Consider the following 13,118-nt stretch of genomic DNA (forward strand, 5'->3'; position numbering starts at 1 on the left):
TTGGATGCCTTACTGATTAACAAACTCGAGCTGAGTGGAGCATATTAAGTGCTCGTAAATCTGTTCATCGCAAATGATTTCTTTCTATAACTACCTATAAACTGGTAACCTGGGTATATACAACGTAAGTGGACAATAGAAGGGAGGGTCATGAATGTAAATGTTCATACGCCTTTTGTCATACCAGCCAAGGGTCTCCTTCTGCCCTCTCAAACTTGGGGGCCTTGAAATGATGAAATGAAAATGCCATGGACTGCCGGGTCTCACTCTGATTCAGACCGCAATCACAGAATATCCTTTGCCTCGAACGCCAATCCTATGTATCGTAACATATCCAGACCAGAACTCTCTTCGAGTACCATTTCCTGACCTGGCCCTGGTCGCTCAATTTAGTCAACCATCGAGGTTGTGTTATAAAATCCGAAAGGGAATCGCCGTAGGGTATCGCGAAGGGCGAAAAGGTCGTTATTATAGTTCGAGTGGTATCGTCTTGGTACTAGCGACACGCTTGGAAGTGCGGAGCCGCGATGCGCCAGGTTGGAATAGGGGAAAGAAAAGAAAATGAGGTACTACAATTTCAAAGCCGCCATTTTAGTACATAATAGAGGAATATTCTCGTCGAAGAGGAGCGGACCCGCATGAGTTTTTGAGTGTTCAGGGGCGTTTTGCCGACGAAGGGGCTGCGCGGCAAAACTAGGAGCATATCACTACTCAGCGCCCTTCACATTTTTCTTCACGTTAAGCGCCCATTTCAGCTGGCCAAGTACGCGCTTCGCCTCTTCGAGAGCCCTCTCCTGCTCTTCTTCTCTCTCATGGGCGATCTTCTTGATATCCTTTAGCGCTTGCTCCTGTTCGCGCTTATAGGCCTCAAATTGCTGGGCAATTTCATCCTTTTGCCGTTGCAGGTCTCGAATGTTTCCGTCTTGCTGGTCACATAAATCGCGGAGAACGTTGATTTTTTCATCGTCCGTCCTACGTTCCTCAACCAGTGTTTTAATTCTGTCCTCAAGACCCGCCATAGCACGCTTTACTTCGTCACCCTGATCCTTCCAATGCGACGATATAGCATTGTATCGACCCTCCATCAATGCCGCATGCATATTAGCCTCCTCGACCTGGACCTTGGTGTCCCGGCGACTCTTCTCCATCTCTTCACGCCATATCCGTTCACGTTCTTGAGCATCCGCTGTGCGCTTCTTCTCGAGGTCGACCGTAGACTGTAAGTGCTCAACTTGACGTTCTTTGCGACTCAATAACGTCTTGGTTATTGTGGCTTCTAATAGGCGGTTCTCATAGTCTGCGACCATATGCTCCATCTTGTCTTCGATTATTTTAGCCGCTCGCTTTGCTTCCTCGGCCTTGAAACGCTCAATCTGGATATCCCGTTTCAAGGCCTCGTTGTCCGACACCAATTTATTAATCACTCTGCCTGTCTTTCCTAAACCGGCCTTACCGACGGCGCCGTCCCATTGCGGCGAACTTTCCGGCGCTCCGCCTGGGCGATCTTCGGGCATAGGTGTCCCCGGAACCTGTAAAGACAAGGTTGGCTCCTCCGCCATCTCTTCTCCGAGAGTCGCATCACTTGCGGACATATATGGGTCTTCACTTCGCGATATCGGTAAAGGCGGCCCTAGGCCAGGTGATTGCGGTTTTAACCTGACCGTCGAGCTGCTCTGTGCTTGTTGAGAGTTATATGATGTGCCGCTGACATTGCTATTAATGGAACTTGAAAACCCGCTGTTTCGCGCGGACGGTGATTCTGACGAGATATCTGAAGGTGCTTCAAAGCTAGGGACGGTACGGATGGTGGAGGGTATATTGCTCTTGCTCTTGTTCTTGCCGTTAGGAGAGAAACCAGAATTGGCATAGGAGTTGTATTTTGACTCCGGGGTCGGACTGCGGGTGCTCATGGTGTTCACGTTGTTGGAAGTATGCGCCGGTTTCGATTTTGAATTGGCATTTAGTACACTATTGTCTGTGTATGTAGGTTCTACGGAAGAATATGTTAGTGTAGTTCTGCCGCCTTCCGAGTTAGAATATAGCAGTAATTTTGCTTTGTCCCGAACAATAAATAGGCTAAGAAAATGTAAGGAAACAAGGTTTTAGCTGTCTCCGAAACAATGCTAATGAACATTTTGTGGAATAGAAAAGAGATGAGTGGATTATACGAATATGTAGGCTAGATTATGTTTACCTTGTTTAATGCTTTGTCGAGTGGGAGTCAACGGCTCTCGATTAGGGACAGGACGTATTCGAGGGTTTTGCAGTCGACTGGGCATTTCTCATTTCCCGGTTTTTCTTCGTATTCACGTAGGGATGTCACGTCGCCTGTCAACAGATGGCCAGTAGCGAAAAAGATATCGAGGGGTAGATAAGCGCGTTATGATTTCTAGCGTTTTGCCTGGTTTGATGTTCGGTGTGTGGCGTGGAAGGGTTCTAAATTCGAGTTTGAGCGCGGTGGTGCCGGGGATATGTCATCCAGGGGACAAGGGCGCAGAATCGACGTCAATATAGATAGTAGCTCTGTATAATAAAAGGGTAGTAAAGGTATAAAGGAATATGGAGAAAGCTCTTTGATCTTTGGCTATGCGCTCAACTTGAATTCTGGGTGTATTCTGTACATACGAAAGTAGCAACTGAAACTAATAGAATTCTAAGGTTGAGTTAAAAACGGAGGAGTAGCATTAAAACACACATCCCCATGTTTATGTGTACTATTATGTCGTGGGTTAGATCGCGGGCCTCCTCAATGTTGTTCTGTCGGACTACCTACATGAAAAGGTATTCAGTGTAGTATTTAGTATTTACGAACGGCCGCTAGTGACTCGGCCTTGCAGTAGAAATACGGTACAATGATTAGTGTAGGTTAGTTAGGTACATTTAAAACGTTCGTGGCTGTTGAAAACGCGCTTCACTCTTTTTGGTCTAGACTTAACGACTTAACGGCTTAACGTTTGCATCTGCTAAGAAGCCACGCGTTAAAGCCACTTTGAGAATGCTGGGGTATTGGATAACCCCTGTCTGCCTGTCTAGTCCCTGGCTTGATTCAACGCGTTTTGTCCCGTCTGCCCGTATCCCACCTTGCAATTACCTCCACAGTACATGACCTCCACAGTACATAGTATATACATTATGAGGTACCTATTCGTCCCAGCAACCACCGCGCACAAGATGTCATGGATGCAATTCAACTCTTCCCGACGGATGGCATTTAAGGGCCGCGATATATCCGCTTCTGAAGCAGTGGACCGCATGTTACCATGTCCTATTAATAAGAACATCTTTTAGGTAGGTACCTTAAATTGTATCAAGGGTGACGGGGATGGTTACATAGATCCAACAGCTTATTCGTAGTAATCTCCGTTAGAATTGCCCGCATTCCCTCTTAGACGCCGCGTTTGTAATAACGAACGAGAGACGCGTGCAATTTATTGTACTCGGACGCGTGAAGTGGTCCGCCGATCCCATATCATTTATTCTCGATTTTCATTGGAATCTTGGACAACCGCCACATTTTTGCGAAGAATTCAACGTGATATATGAAATTAGGCAATTAATATTATTCCACTTTATTTTAATCAGTAGGCAATTATAGCGCTTACGCGACAGCCGAGTGGTTAGATACCTACCTATGTAGCTCTCAGAGTCCATTCGGGAATAAGTTTTAATACTGCCTAGTTAACTACCACTAAACTCCTAGTTGTAATCAACAATCACTTCGCTTTGGGATACGTCCGCTGACTGGAGCGTAAGATGCTTCTCCAGGCTAAAACTCTTAGTTCGTACCTAGGCATCAAGATAATGCTCTCATAAAATATATGCCTTTCGAACCTGATCTCAAATCATAGATCAAAAACCCATCTGCCAAAATCTGTAGTTATAGCACGTTCAAAATGGCAGCGCTCTCTCCGCTTGACAAACTTATGCCCCGAGGCTACATCCGCCAAATGTTTTGCTTCCCCTCGACACATGCCGACACTATTAATACACTCAGGGCGGGCTTGAAGGGAGTTGTAAATGATGTCCCCTACCTTCTTTCCGGGATCCTCACCAGCGAAGATCAAAAACATATTTCCCTCAGCACTCCTTATCAAACACTAGAGAACCTCTGCTATGAACAAGATCTTTCGGATACTGTTGATTACGCCGCTATCAAGGCACAAAACTTCCCGCCCTCGGCATTTACCGCGCCAGGGATCATACCTCCTGACACGCAGCCCCCGTTTCCGAACCCGGCGCCGGTATTCCGGGCGAGCGTGTCACTTGTTAAGGGTGGATTCATACTGTGCGTCGCCGTTCATCATTGCACGACCGACATCACGGGATTCGGGACCTTGCTTAAGATATGGGCCTCTCACTGCCGCACAGGCGCGTCTGCGGTGGCTGGGTTCGATCCGTCTTGGCTAGACCGCGCGGCCTTGATTGAGAGACATAGTACCCCCGACGTGACAGCACCTACTTCTATACCTAGGCTACTCCATGTCAGGGGACCTGACGACTATGCTAGGCTTGCTGGTCCAGCATCATCACCTAATGATCTTAGGACCGGCATATTCTTCTTCCCACGGACGAAGCTGCAGGCGCTGAAGCATACCGTGAACGAGCATATCGCTCCTCAGGGTAATGCAGGCTGGGTTTCTTCAGGTGATATTCTCACGGCGCTGCTTTGGAGCGCCATATTAGACGCTGAACAGGAACCGCCCGCCGCTGAATCGGACACAACGGCTAACCAAAGGGATACCAATACAATAGGTTTCCCCGTGAATTTTCGCTCTCGTTTTAGCCCACCCTTACCCTCAAACTACCTCGGCGCCGCCTTTGTGATGACAGCCGCCACAGCTTTGCGGACGGACCTAATATCTTTTGCTACAGGGGTAGCCTCTTGTAGTGACTACACCCTATTAGATCCTACCTCAACCTCAAAACTAGCCGAGATTGCTTTCACAATTCGTGCTTCCCTTCGCAGTGTTGATGAGCAAAGCGTGCGAGATATGCTTACATATTTAAATACCGCGTCTAGTGACCATCCTCCAATCACGCTGGGACCGCGCCACGACGGCATATCAATTGTCTCGTGGGCGGACCAAGGCGCGTATGAGTTAGATTGGGGCGATGCAGTTGGGAGATGTGACGCCGTCAGGTTGCCTAAGTTGGCATCTAAGAGATACCCTATCGTTCTACCTAGAATCCCAAGCAGCACCAACGGTGACGAGGAAGGTTTGGAGGTAATTGTTAGCTTCGACAGGCAAGTGTTCTTCAAATTTGAGCAGAGTTGGCCGATTAAACAGTTCGCGACCACTCGGTGTCGCTCGTAAAGCAGGGTCTAGTGTTCAGTGTTCATGTATACACCGAGTTAACCTCATAATCTTATAGAACCACATGCTCAGAACTCATATTCACAATAGAGCTTATGGAGGTACCTGGGTATCATAGTGGGGTTTTAACCTACGTTTCGGATACATGTAAGTTGCGAGCAATCGTTATAACAACATCCCGTAAAGTACTTTAAATTGAAAATCGTGATTATGTGCTGGTATTAACTGATTGATTGATATATACATATAAGATGGTAGGAATATCGTGGGAGTCCATAAGCCTAAAGACGAGCTAACTCCAAGGATACATGTCCATATTTTAAAGCGCAGTTACTGGTATTAGTTATGACTGGTTATGTCTTGCCAACGCGATCAATTCGTCGTGTTCGCCGCTGTTTTTCAGCATGCCCCAGAAGGCGCCCTCAATGTCGATCAAGTCCCTGGGGGAACCGGCCCTGTAAAGTGGTCAATAATGAACAAAGATAACTCAGGTGGGGGACATACTCTATAACTTTTCCTTCTTCCATAACAATTACTTGGTCGTAATCGATGATAGTCCGTAGACGATGAGCAATGGTTATTATTGTCGAGCCAGCAAACTCCGAACGAATGATCTGCTGCATGCGCACGTCTGTCTCGTGGTCCACTGAAGCCGTCGCTTCGTCTAAAATAACGACTTTAGATCGGCGGCACATAGCACGTGCGAGCCCGAGAATCTGTCTTTGTCCGTTGCTAAAGTTCTTACCGTTTGCCGCGACTTGAGTATGAATCGAAACTCCACGGCCAGGCGCTTGGCTATCGGCGTCATAGATTTGAGTTAGACCGCACGCCGTAAGGACAGATTGCAGTTCTGCCTCATCAAGTTGCTGTAAGGGGTCAAGATTCGATCTGATGTCCCCAGAAAAGATGACCGAGTCCTGCGGTACGAAGCTAATGCTTTCTCGGAGACGTTTGAGAGGTATGTTGCTAATATTAACACCATCAATTACGATACTACCGGAAACCACGTGTGTGGAGCGTAGTAGGGAACGCGCAATGGTACTCTTACCACTACCGGTACGACCGATGATGGCGACTCGCTGACCTGGCCGGGCGTTAAGTTTTACATCCCGCAGAATATCAGGGCCGTCCATCGAGTAGCGAACAGTCACATTCTGGAACTCCACATGACCAGTTGCTGGCCAAGCTGCAGGAATCTCAGTTGCCTTCGACTTCTCTTCCTCGGAGTTTACCTCAGGTTCGATTTCTGCGTACTCAGATACACGTTGAAACGAATTTAACTCCACTTCTAACTCGTTCATGTTCCTCACTAATGTCAGGATAGTTTGGCTTAGGCCAATAGCGTTAGTTAGAGAGAAGCCAACAAGACCCGGCGAGCCGGATTTATAGTAAGCTATGCATCCGGCCGCGGCCGCAACTGTAGCAGCGCAAAAGTCGGAACGGATAGACACCCATCGGTTGCAGTTGTATTGAGCTTCCATCGCGCGCATATACACGGCGAGCTTGTCAGCAAGGATCGCCTGGAAGACATCGTCCATCGGCTGGCGAGCTCTGATGACCGCAAGACCTCCAGCAGAGTCGCTGAAGTGAGAGAAGATAGGTGAAGTTTGCACGGCGCAGAGGCGTTTGATCGATATCTGCGCTCTTGCGTATACTTCTCCTGTAGCAAAGCCGAGAAAGCAGAAGAAACTCGCCGGTAATGCAAAAATGGGCATGATGGACGCAATACTTGCCAACCGCAGAGCAAGCCTGATTCCGTTATCGAGTGTCATGCGTAACCAGTCAACTAGAAGGCTGTCCATAGACTGTATATCTACACCGAACCGATTGATAATACGACCGACAGGAGTATTGTCGTACCATGCTATAGGAGCATTGAGAACGGCAGTAATCAGATGCTCGTGCATAGTCTTCGCTGCTTTCCACCCTCCCCTTTGATAGATATAGTTGTTGAGAAACTGGAGGGATATGAACGTCACGACCGTGCCAATATGTATGAGGAGATATGTTGTCGCTTTGGAAGAGTAATCAGGCTTGGATGATAGTCCAGTCCAGATGGATAACCAAAAGGTGATCGAGAAATAGGCAATTTGTACTAGGAAGGTATTTAGGATCGTTAGAGTAGCGGTAACGTAGCCCCCAAAGAGTAGAATGTATCTAACAACTGTTTAGGAGGTTCTAATTAGCGGCGTTCCTTGTATAGGGTCTTAAGAAACTTACTGAATCCACGTGGGACGCGCCCCGACGCCCTCTTCTCTTCGGTTGCTGTTTCGTCTACAACCACTTCGTGAACTTCATGATTTACCAAGTCAGTGGTTTCACTCCGCACAAAAATTCCTCCCGTCGGAGGGGCCGTGGTTGATTGCGATGAGGAATCGACTTCAATCTCTTCCTGGTGGGCTGTCCAATACGACTTGGCGTCTTTGGAAGGACTTTTAGCATTTGTCTTCGTATACGACACTCTCCCCTGAGCCAACGACACCAATAGTTCGGCATCTTCTATAGCCGTAGTAAAATGTGTTACCAGAATGATTGTCCGATCATCTAGGAGTCCGCTACGGAAGCATCGCTCGTAGACTCTCAAGGCAGTGTGAGTGTCAAGCGCTGAGAATACATCGTCTAAAAGAAGGGTGGAAGACGATGAGTATAATGCTCTCGCTAATGATATCCTTTGTTTCTGGCCTCCGGAAAGGCTAGACCCCTGCTCTCCGGCATGCGTCAAGTCGCCCGAAGGTAATTGCGCCAGGTCTTCTACGAGATCGCAAGCATGGATGATTCGCCTATATCGGCACTCTTCATATGGGCTATAGAACAGAATGTTTTGTCGGATGGTGCTGTTTTGTAACCAGGCTGTCTGGGGCACGTAGGCTACGTCCGGAGGGCAGGTTGCTTTTCCGCTTTCAAGAGTTGTTTCACCCAAGAGCGATAGCAGCAAAGACGTCTTGCCACTACCGATTGGTCCCGTCACAATATTAAGTGACTTTTCGCGAAATGAAATGGATATGTGACGGAGTCGGAATCCGGAGGAACGTGTCAAGCAGAAAGTCGCATCTGTGAGCTCGGGCGGGCCAACTGGGAGACGTTTTCTTTCCTCGGCCAGTTCGAAAAATTTGTCGACTCGTTGTAATGATTTGTGACCCTGTGCTACCCATTGGATGACCTTGGATAGCCATACGAACTGCGCCCGCAATATTTCCGTGAGGGACAGTGCTGTGAAAGCCGTCGGAGCTCGTAGAGGTCGGTCTGTAAAGAGGACAAATGATGTGAACATAGCGAGGAGACTGACAAGAGAGAGCATATCGCCAGCCATGAAAATGAGCATAGAAGTAACATTGCGCTTCCAGATCCGTTGTTGCTCTGTAGCTCGAATGGCGTTAATCATCTTGGCTGCCACATCTTCCCAGGCGAAGAATTTTAGAGTTCGAATCGACTGTAAATATTCAGAGATTCTTGACAGTCGACTATCCGTCACCTCCATTACCAATCCGTGCAACCGGGACTGGCGTCCGGAAAGTCGGGCGGGAAGCGAGGTAAGAGACAGTAGAACTGCAACGCCAACAAGAGATGACCACCCTAACAACTGGTATAGAAACGTCATGGCTATTACCGCCGATACCGTACTCGCTGTTAAGGCGTAGAATATGTCAGTTACATTAGCGATCGCATCGGCATCATATGACAATAGGCTTTCCATCTTGACAGAGTTTGCCTTCTCCTTTGTTTCCGTATCTTTGGATCCGTTTTGTGTCTGTGGGTCAATTTTTTCTTGTATGCTATTGTCTGTCCTTGCCCATAACATCGTCTGGTATATTTCCTGGATCATAGTCGCTTTAGATAGTACAAGGAGCCGCGTGCCCGCAAATATAGATCGTTGGTAGCAGACAGAACGAGCCATAGGCCCGAAGAATAGGAGTGCAATCCATACGAATGGATGAACGACGGTAGCGGCTGTGTCGGGGTCTTCGAGATAGCCCAAAAGATAGAACATGGCACATGGTGCAAGATACTCTGTCATCGCGGTTGCGATTGACCAGAGCATTATTGTCTTAATATCGTTGCGAAACGTTCGACAGAGGGTCCAGAAAGTTCTTCCCCCTTTTAGACGAGCTTTGCGCATACGTTGTAGCAATGTTGTCGGCGCATCGTATGTCGGTAGAGGAGGAAGATCGTCTATGACCAAGTCCCGGGAGAAACCCCGAACCATGAGATATGTAAGCCATTCGTAAGAGAGATAATATGAGAACCATGAACATGTTTCTTCGGGAGATAGTTCCCCGTTCATATCATCTGAGCCCTGACTCTCGGGGTTAGGTTCTTTCCTTCGTACAAGGCGCGGCGAGACGAATGAAGCCATAAATGCAGATGCCAGGCAAGCGAATTTAACGCACTCAATACTTGACGGGTTATTATGTGGACCAATAATCGCAATGGGCAATAGGAGTCTGACAGCTTCCAAGATGGTAAAAATCGCTATTATTATGTTCATGTGGCGGCTCAAAGGAATGCTGATAGCCTTGAGCCTCCAGGCAAATTGTAAAATTCCCAGGAGGAGCAGATAGCCCAAAGCAAGTGATTCCATCCATAGTCCATTTTGGAGCTTGGAGCACAGCGTCAGAGACAATACTGCAGCAAGGATAGCTATTTGCGTAATGGCATACTCGAGCGGTGTATAAGGCCTACATATTCGGTCGACATGGGACTTTACCGTGCGGCCGTAGAATCCATTGGACCAAATGATAGATATCAATAGTGAAATAAGGGATAGCCCAACGCATGCAAGCTGCAAGCGGCCAGTTCCTATAAAGTCAGATAGCTTGGCTGCACGGCGTTGCCATATCTCACTACGGGACTAGTTAGGCAAATACTGATATAAGAAAACTGTAATGAGCTTACATACCTCTCAGGAGTTTTCTCATCCAATATGATGCCGAGGCCTACAATTGGTATCTGCGGCACATCGGAGTTCATGAGGTGCTGGAGGAGAACTCGGTGCATGTTCGTCCTCGTCGTAGTCGTAGAGCATGTTTATTCTCAAGTGTGCAAGTCCAACGGCCGGGAACGAAAGGCTTTAAACGCGAGGCGATATATTATATTAGGTACCTAGGCGGCCCTTAATTAGGCCCTTTTCACAACTCGGTTTTAAGCCGTTAGTTGACGACTTCACTAAATGACCGCTTTGAATAACGCTACGTATTTTTGGGGGCTAGCTACCTGTTCTATATGAAAGCCGAATATCCCTAAAAACGGCTTATAATAAAAATGTAGCTCTAAGGTGTAGCGACGTCGCTAAGCTACTATCTGTTATTGGACATGAGGATACCGACGCGGTCTTGTCCGAGAGGCGAAGACTTGATAAATGCGGTAGTTATCATCCGATTGGACAAACTAACCTTGTTGGTTTATACTCCATACTCCATACTCCATACATCTCCGTACAAGACGATAAAAAAGGCTCAATTAGAGGCTGTCGATAATGTTGTAAAGGTTGTGGACCCCCCAAAGAGCGGGACTAATTCATAGAAAGATTAGGAGGTACTTAATACAGTGCTCATCGCACTTTGTTGATCTTAAGCAAGCTTTTATCTAATAGTTCGACAGTCTGATAATGGTGGTACTCTCCAATACTACCTAATACATGTAGGTATCGTAGTGGAGGACGCTACTAATTAAGATATGAATTAGATATATGTATTAGGTATCCCTCGGATGTGATCCGTTCATGTATTGTACTGTCTGCCGATGAGACAGCATCACTATAGACTTAGGACTTTCAAAGTCCGTCCTTCATGAGCTTAACGATGGAAAAGCACCGAGTAAGTATTCCTTACGAACGCAGAAGACAGTTCAGCAATGCCAGATATCTGCTTTTCTGCTCATTAGCCTTCCTCTGTTTAACCCCTTTTTACTTTGGCCCGTCACTACGCTCGCAAGCTAGGCATTGTTTGAACAGATCACGCAATAATCAGCCATACTCTGATGATCCAGAGAAATGGTGCCCCTTACCAGATATCATAGCCCCCAAAGACGACGGTCTCGAGCCGAGTGAACATTTTATGAGCTCTCAGCAGTTACAACTACAGGTCCAACGCCTTTCCGCAGCTATACGCGTTCCAACCGAGAGCTACGATGATAATGGTAATGTCGACGAGGATCCTCGCTGGGAAACGTTCCAGGACTTCCACCAGGTGCTGAAACAATTATTCCCGCTTGTGTAAGTGATGATCACTCGCAAATTGAGGCCCACCCTTGTATTCTTTTTACGTATTCTTATTCTCGGAAATATAGGCACTCGCAACTTGAGCTTCGCAAGGTAAATCGCCACGGTCTTTTATATACGTTTAGAGGTGAGAATACTTCTAAGAAGCCTATTCTGTTGACGGCACATCAAGACGTCGTCCCTGCGGGCACTGCTTCCCGTTGGACATATCCGCCATATGAAGGGCATTTTGATGGGTCTTTTATATGGGGCCGAGGAGCGGCTGACTGTAAGAACGTCCTCATCGGTATCCTCTCGGCTATTGAGGATCTACTCTCGCAATCCTTTGTGCCTCGCCGCACTATCGTACTCGCTTTTGGGTTTGACGAGGAGACAGGCGGTATCAGAGGCGCGGCCGCATTAAACCAATCTCTGGTTGAAGAATGGGGTCTGGAATCATTCTTGTTTGTTTTGGACGAAGGTGGCATGGGGATACAGAGTCAAGGGGATGTTCTCTATGCTTATCCTGGCGTAGGGGAGAAGGGTTACTACGATATCCAACTGACACTTGAGGTTAAGGGCGGCCACAGCTCAAGACCCCTGAGGCATACCGGTATTGGTATCATGGCAGATGCAATCGTAGCGTTGGAAAACGAGCCGTATGCTCCCCGTTTAACACATTCAAGCCCGTTCCGCAGGGTATTAGAATGCAGAACGAGATACTCTCCCGGGGCAGTTCAACCATGGTTACGTGATGCACTTCTTAGCGGAGATGAGTACGAAATTGCCGAGAAGCTCGCCGAAGAAGAAACAGAAGAGAAATGGCTGGTTCAAACAAGCCAGGCAGTCGACGTCATCAACGGAGGCGTTAAAGTCAATGCTCTGCCCGAGAGTATTGAATTCCAAGTGAACCATCGCGTAGCGCTACATGAATCCGACCAGTACATCGACAACCACGTCCGAAGAGTGCTGGACCCTGTGATACGGAAATATGAGCTTGAGTTTCAGGTTGAAACTCACAACACCTCGCATACAGAGGACTCGGAACTAGAAATCACTTCATCTGGAATCTTAAAGATGAAAAGGCTACAGATAATTGATATAGCCCCAATATCAGCAACTGATAATGGCGTATGGAGTGTCTTTAGCGGTACTATACGGCATGTATGGAGTACAGAAAGGGGACAGGACAAAATTGTTGTCCCGGCTGGGAATATAATGACGGGAAATACGGATACTGTTCATTATTGGAATCTTACGGACAATATATACAGATTCACCCCATCCAGAAATGGAACGAGGTTGAACCAGCACGGGATCGACGAGCGGATGGGGCTAACTGCTCACTTGGAAGGCATGAGGTTATATTACGGTAAGTGACCTGATGGTATAGAATATTTTTTTGGATGCATATACTGAGATTTTTGACAGACTTGATCCGGAATTTTGATAGCTGGGACGGCGCATGAATCTCGGCCATCGACTTAGATACCTAGCGCTGGGATCTCAGATGAAGAGAAGTGGCTATGTTGGATGAATACAAGCGAGATGATGAAATCGATGTTATGTGAATACATGATTATCGGGGGAATAGGAGTCACATCGGC

At 47.4% G+C, this 13,118-nt stretch overlaps 4 protein-coding genes across 4 annotated transcripts; 2 read left to right on the forward strand and 2 right to left on the reverse strand.

Annotated features, from left to right (window-relative positions):
* Positions 1–707: 707 nt before the first annotated feature.
* F4817DRAFT_356741 (uncharacterized protein) lies at positions 708–2,279 on the reverse strand (the record flags this gene model as incomplete). Its single annotated transcript, XM_049305829.1, has 2 exons — positions 708–1,975; positions 2,195–2,279. 2 exons carry the CDS (start codon positions 2,277–2,279, stop codon positions 708–710), a joined length of 1,353 nt encoding a protein of 450 aa, XP_049162201.1.
* Positions 2,280–3,603: 1,324 nt separating this feature from the next.
* F4817DRAFT_327820 (transferase family-domain-containing protein) lies at positions 3,604–5,480 on the forward strand. The gene has a single exon (XM_049302088.1). The coding sequence runs from the start codon at positions 3,894–3,896 to the stop codon at positions 5,313–5,315; it is 1,422 nt and encodes a 473-aa protein (XP_049162202.1). The 5' UTR covers positions 3,604–3,893; the 3' UTR covers positions 5,316–5,480.
* Positions 5,481–5,485: 5 nt separating this feature from the next.
* On the reverse strand, positions 5,486–10,587 carry F4817DRAFT_261869 (abc transporter). Its single transcript, XM_049299308.1, has 4 exons — positions 10,213–10,587; positions 7,536–10,156; positions 5,820–7,479; positions 5,486–5,770 (listed from the first exon to the last, which is right to left on the reverse strand). Exons 1-4 carry the CDS (start codon positions 10,308–10,310, stop codon positions 5,659–5,661), a joined length of 4,491 nt encoding a protein of 1,496 aa, XP_049162203.1. The 5' UTR covers positions 10,311–10,587; the 3' UTR covers positions 5,486–5,658.
* Positions 10,588–11,113: 526 nt separating this feature from the next.
* On the forward strand, positions 11,114–12,980 carry F4817DRAFT_356744 (carboxypeptidase S; the record flags this gene model as incomplete). Its single annotated transcript, XM_049305830.1, has 3 exons — positions 11,114–11,526; positions 11,601–12,883; positions 12,943–12,980. The coding sequence occupies 3 exons, from the start codon at positions 11,114–11,116 to the stop codon at positions 12,978–12,980; spliced, it is 1,734 nt and encodes a 577-aa protein (XP_049162204.1).
* Between the last annotated feature and the right edge of the window lie 138 nt (positions 12,981–13,118).

This window comes from Daldinia loculata (assembly GCF_022478755.1).
Source record: "Daldinia loculata strain CBS 113971 unplaced genomic scaffold F4817scaffold_7, whole genome shotgun sequence".
In the NCBI taxonomy this organism is placed as follows: domain Eukaryota; kingdom Fungi; phylum Ascomycota; class Sordariomycetes; order Xylariales; family Hypoxylaceae; genus Daldinia; species Daldinia loculata.

Excerpts from the sequence above, each read along its gene's own strand:
- F4817DRAFT_327820 (XM_049302088.1), top strand. The coding sequence starts at position 3,894 with ATGGCAGCGCTCTCTCCGCTTGACAAACTTATGCCCCGAGGCTACATC.
- F4817DRAFT_261869 (XM_049299308.1), bottom strand. The coding sequence starts at position 10,310 with ATGCACCGAGTTCTCCTCCAGCACCTCATGAACTCCGATGTGCCGCAG. Across the intron at positions 10,157-10,212 it reads GATGAGAAAACTCCTGAGAG|TGAGATATGGCAACGCCGTG; the intron begins GTATGTAAGCTC and ends CTAGTCCCGTAG. Across the intron at positions 5,771-5,819 it reads GAAGAAGGAAAAGTTATAGA|GGCCGGTTCCCCCAGGGACT; the intron begins GTATGTCCCCCA and ends ACCACTTTACAG.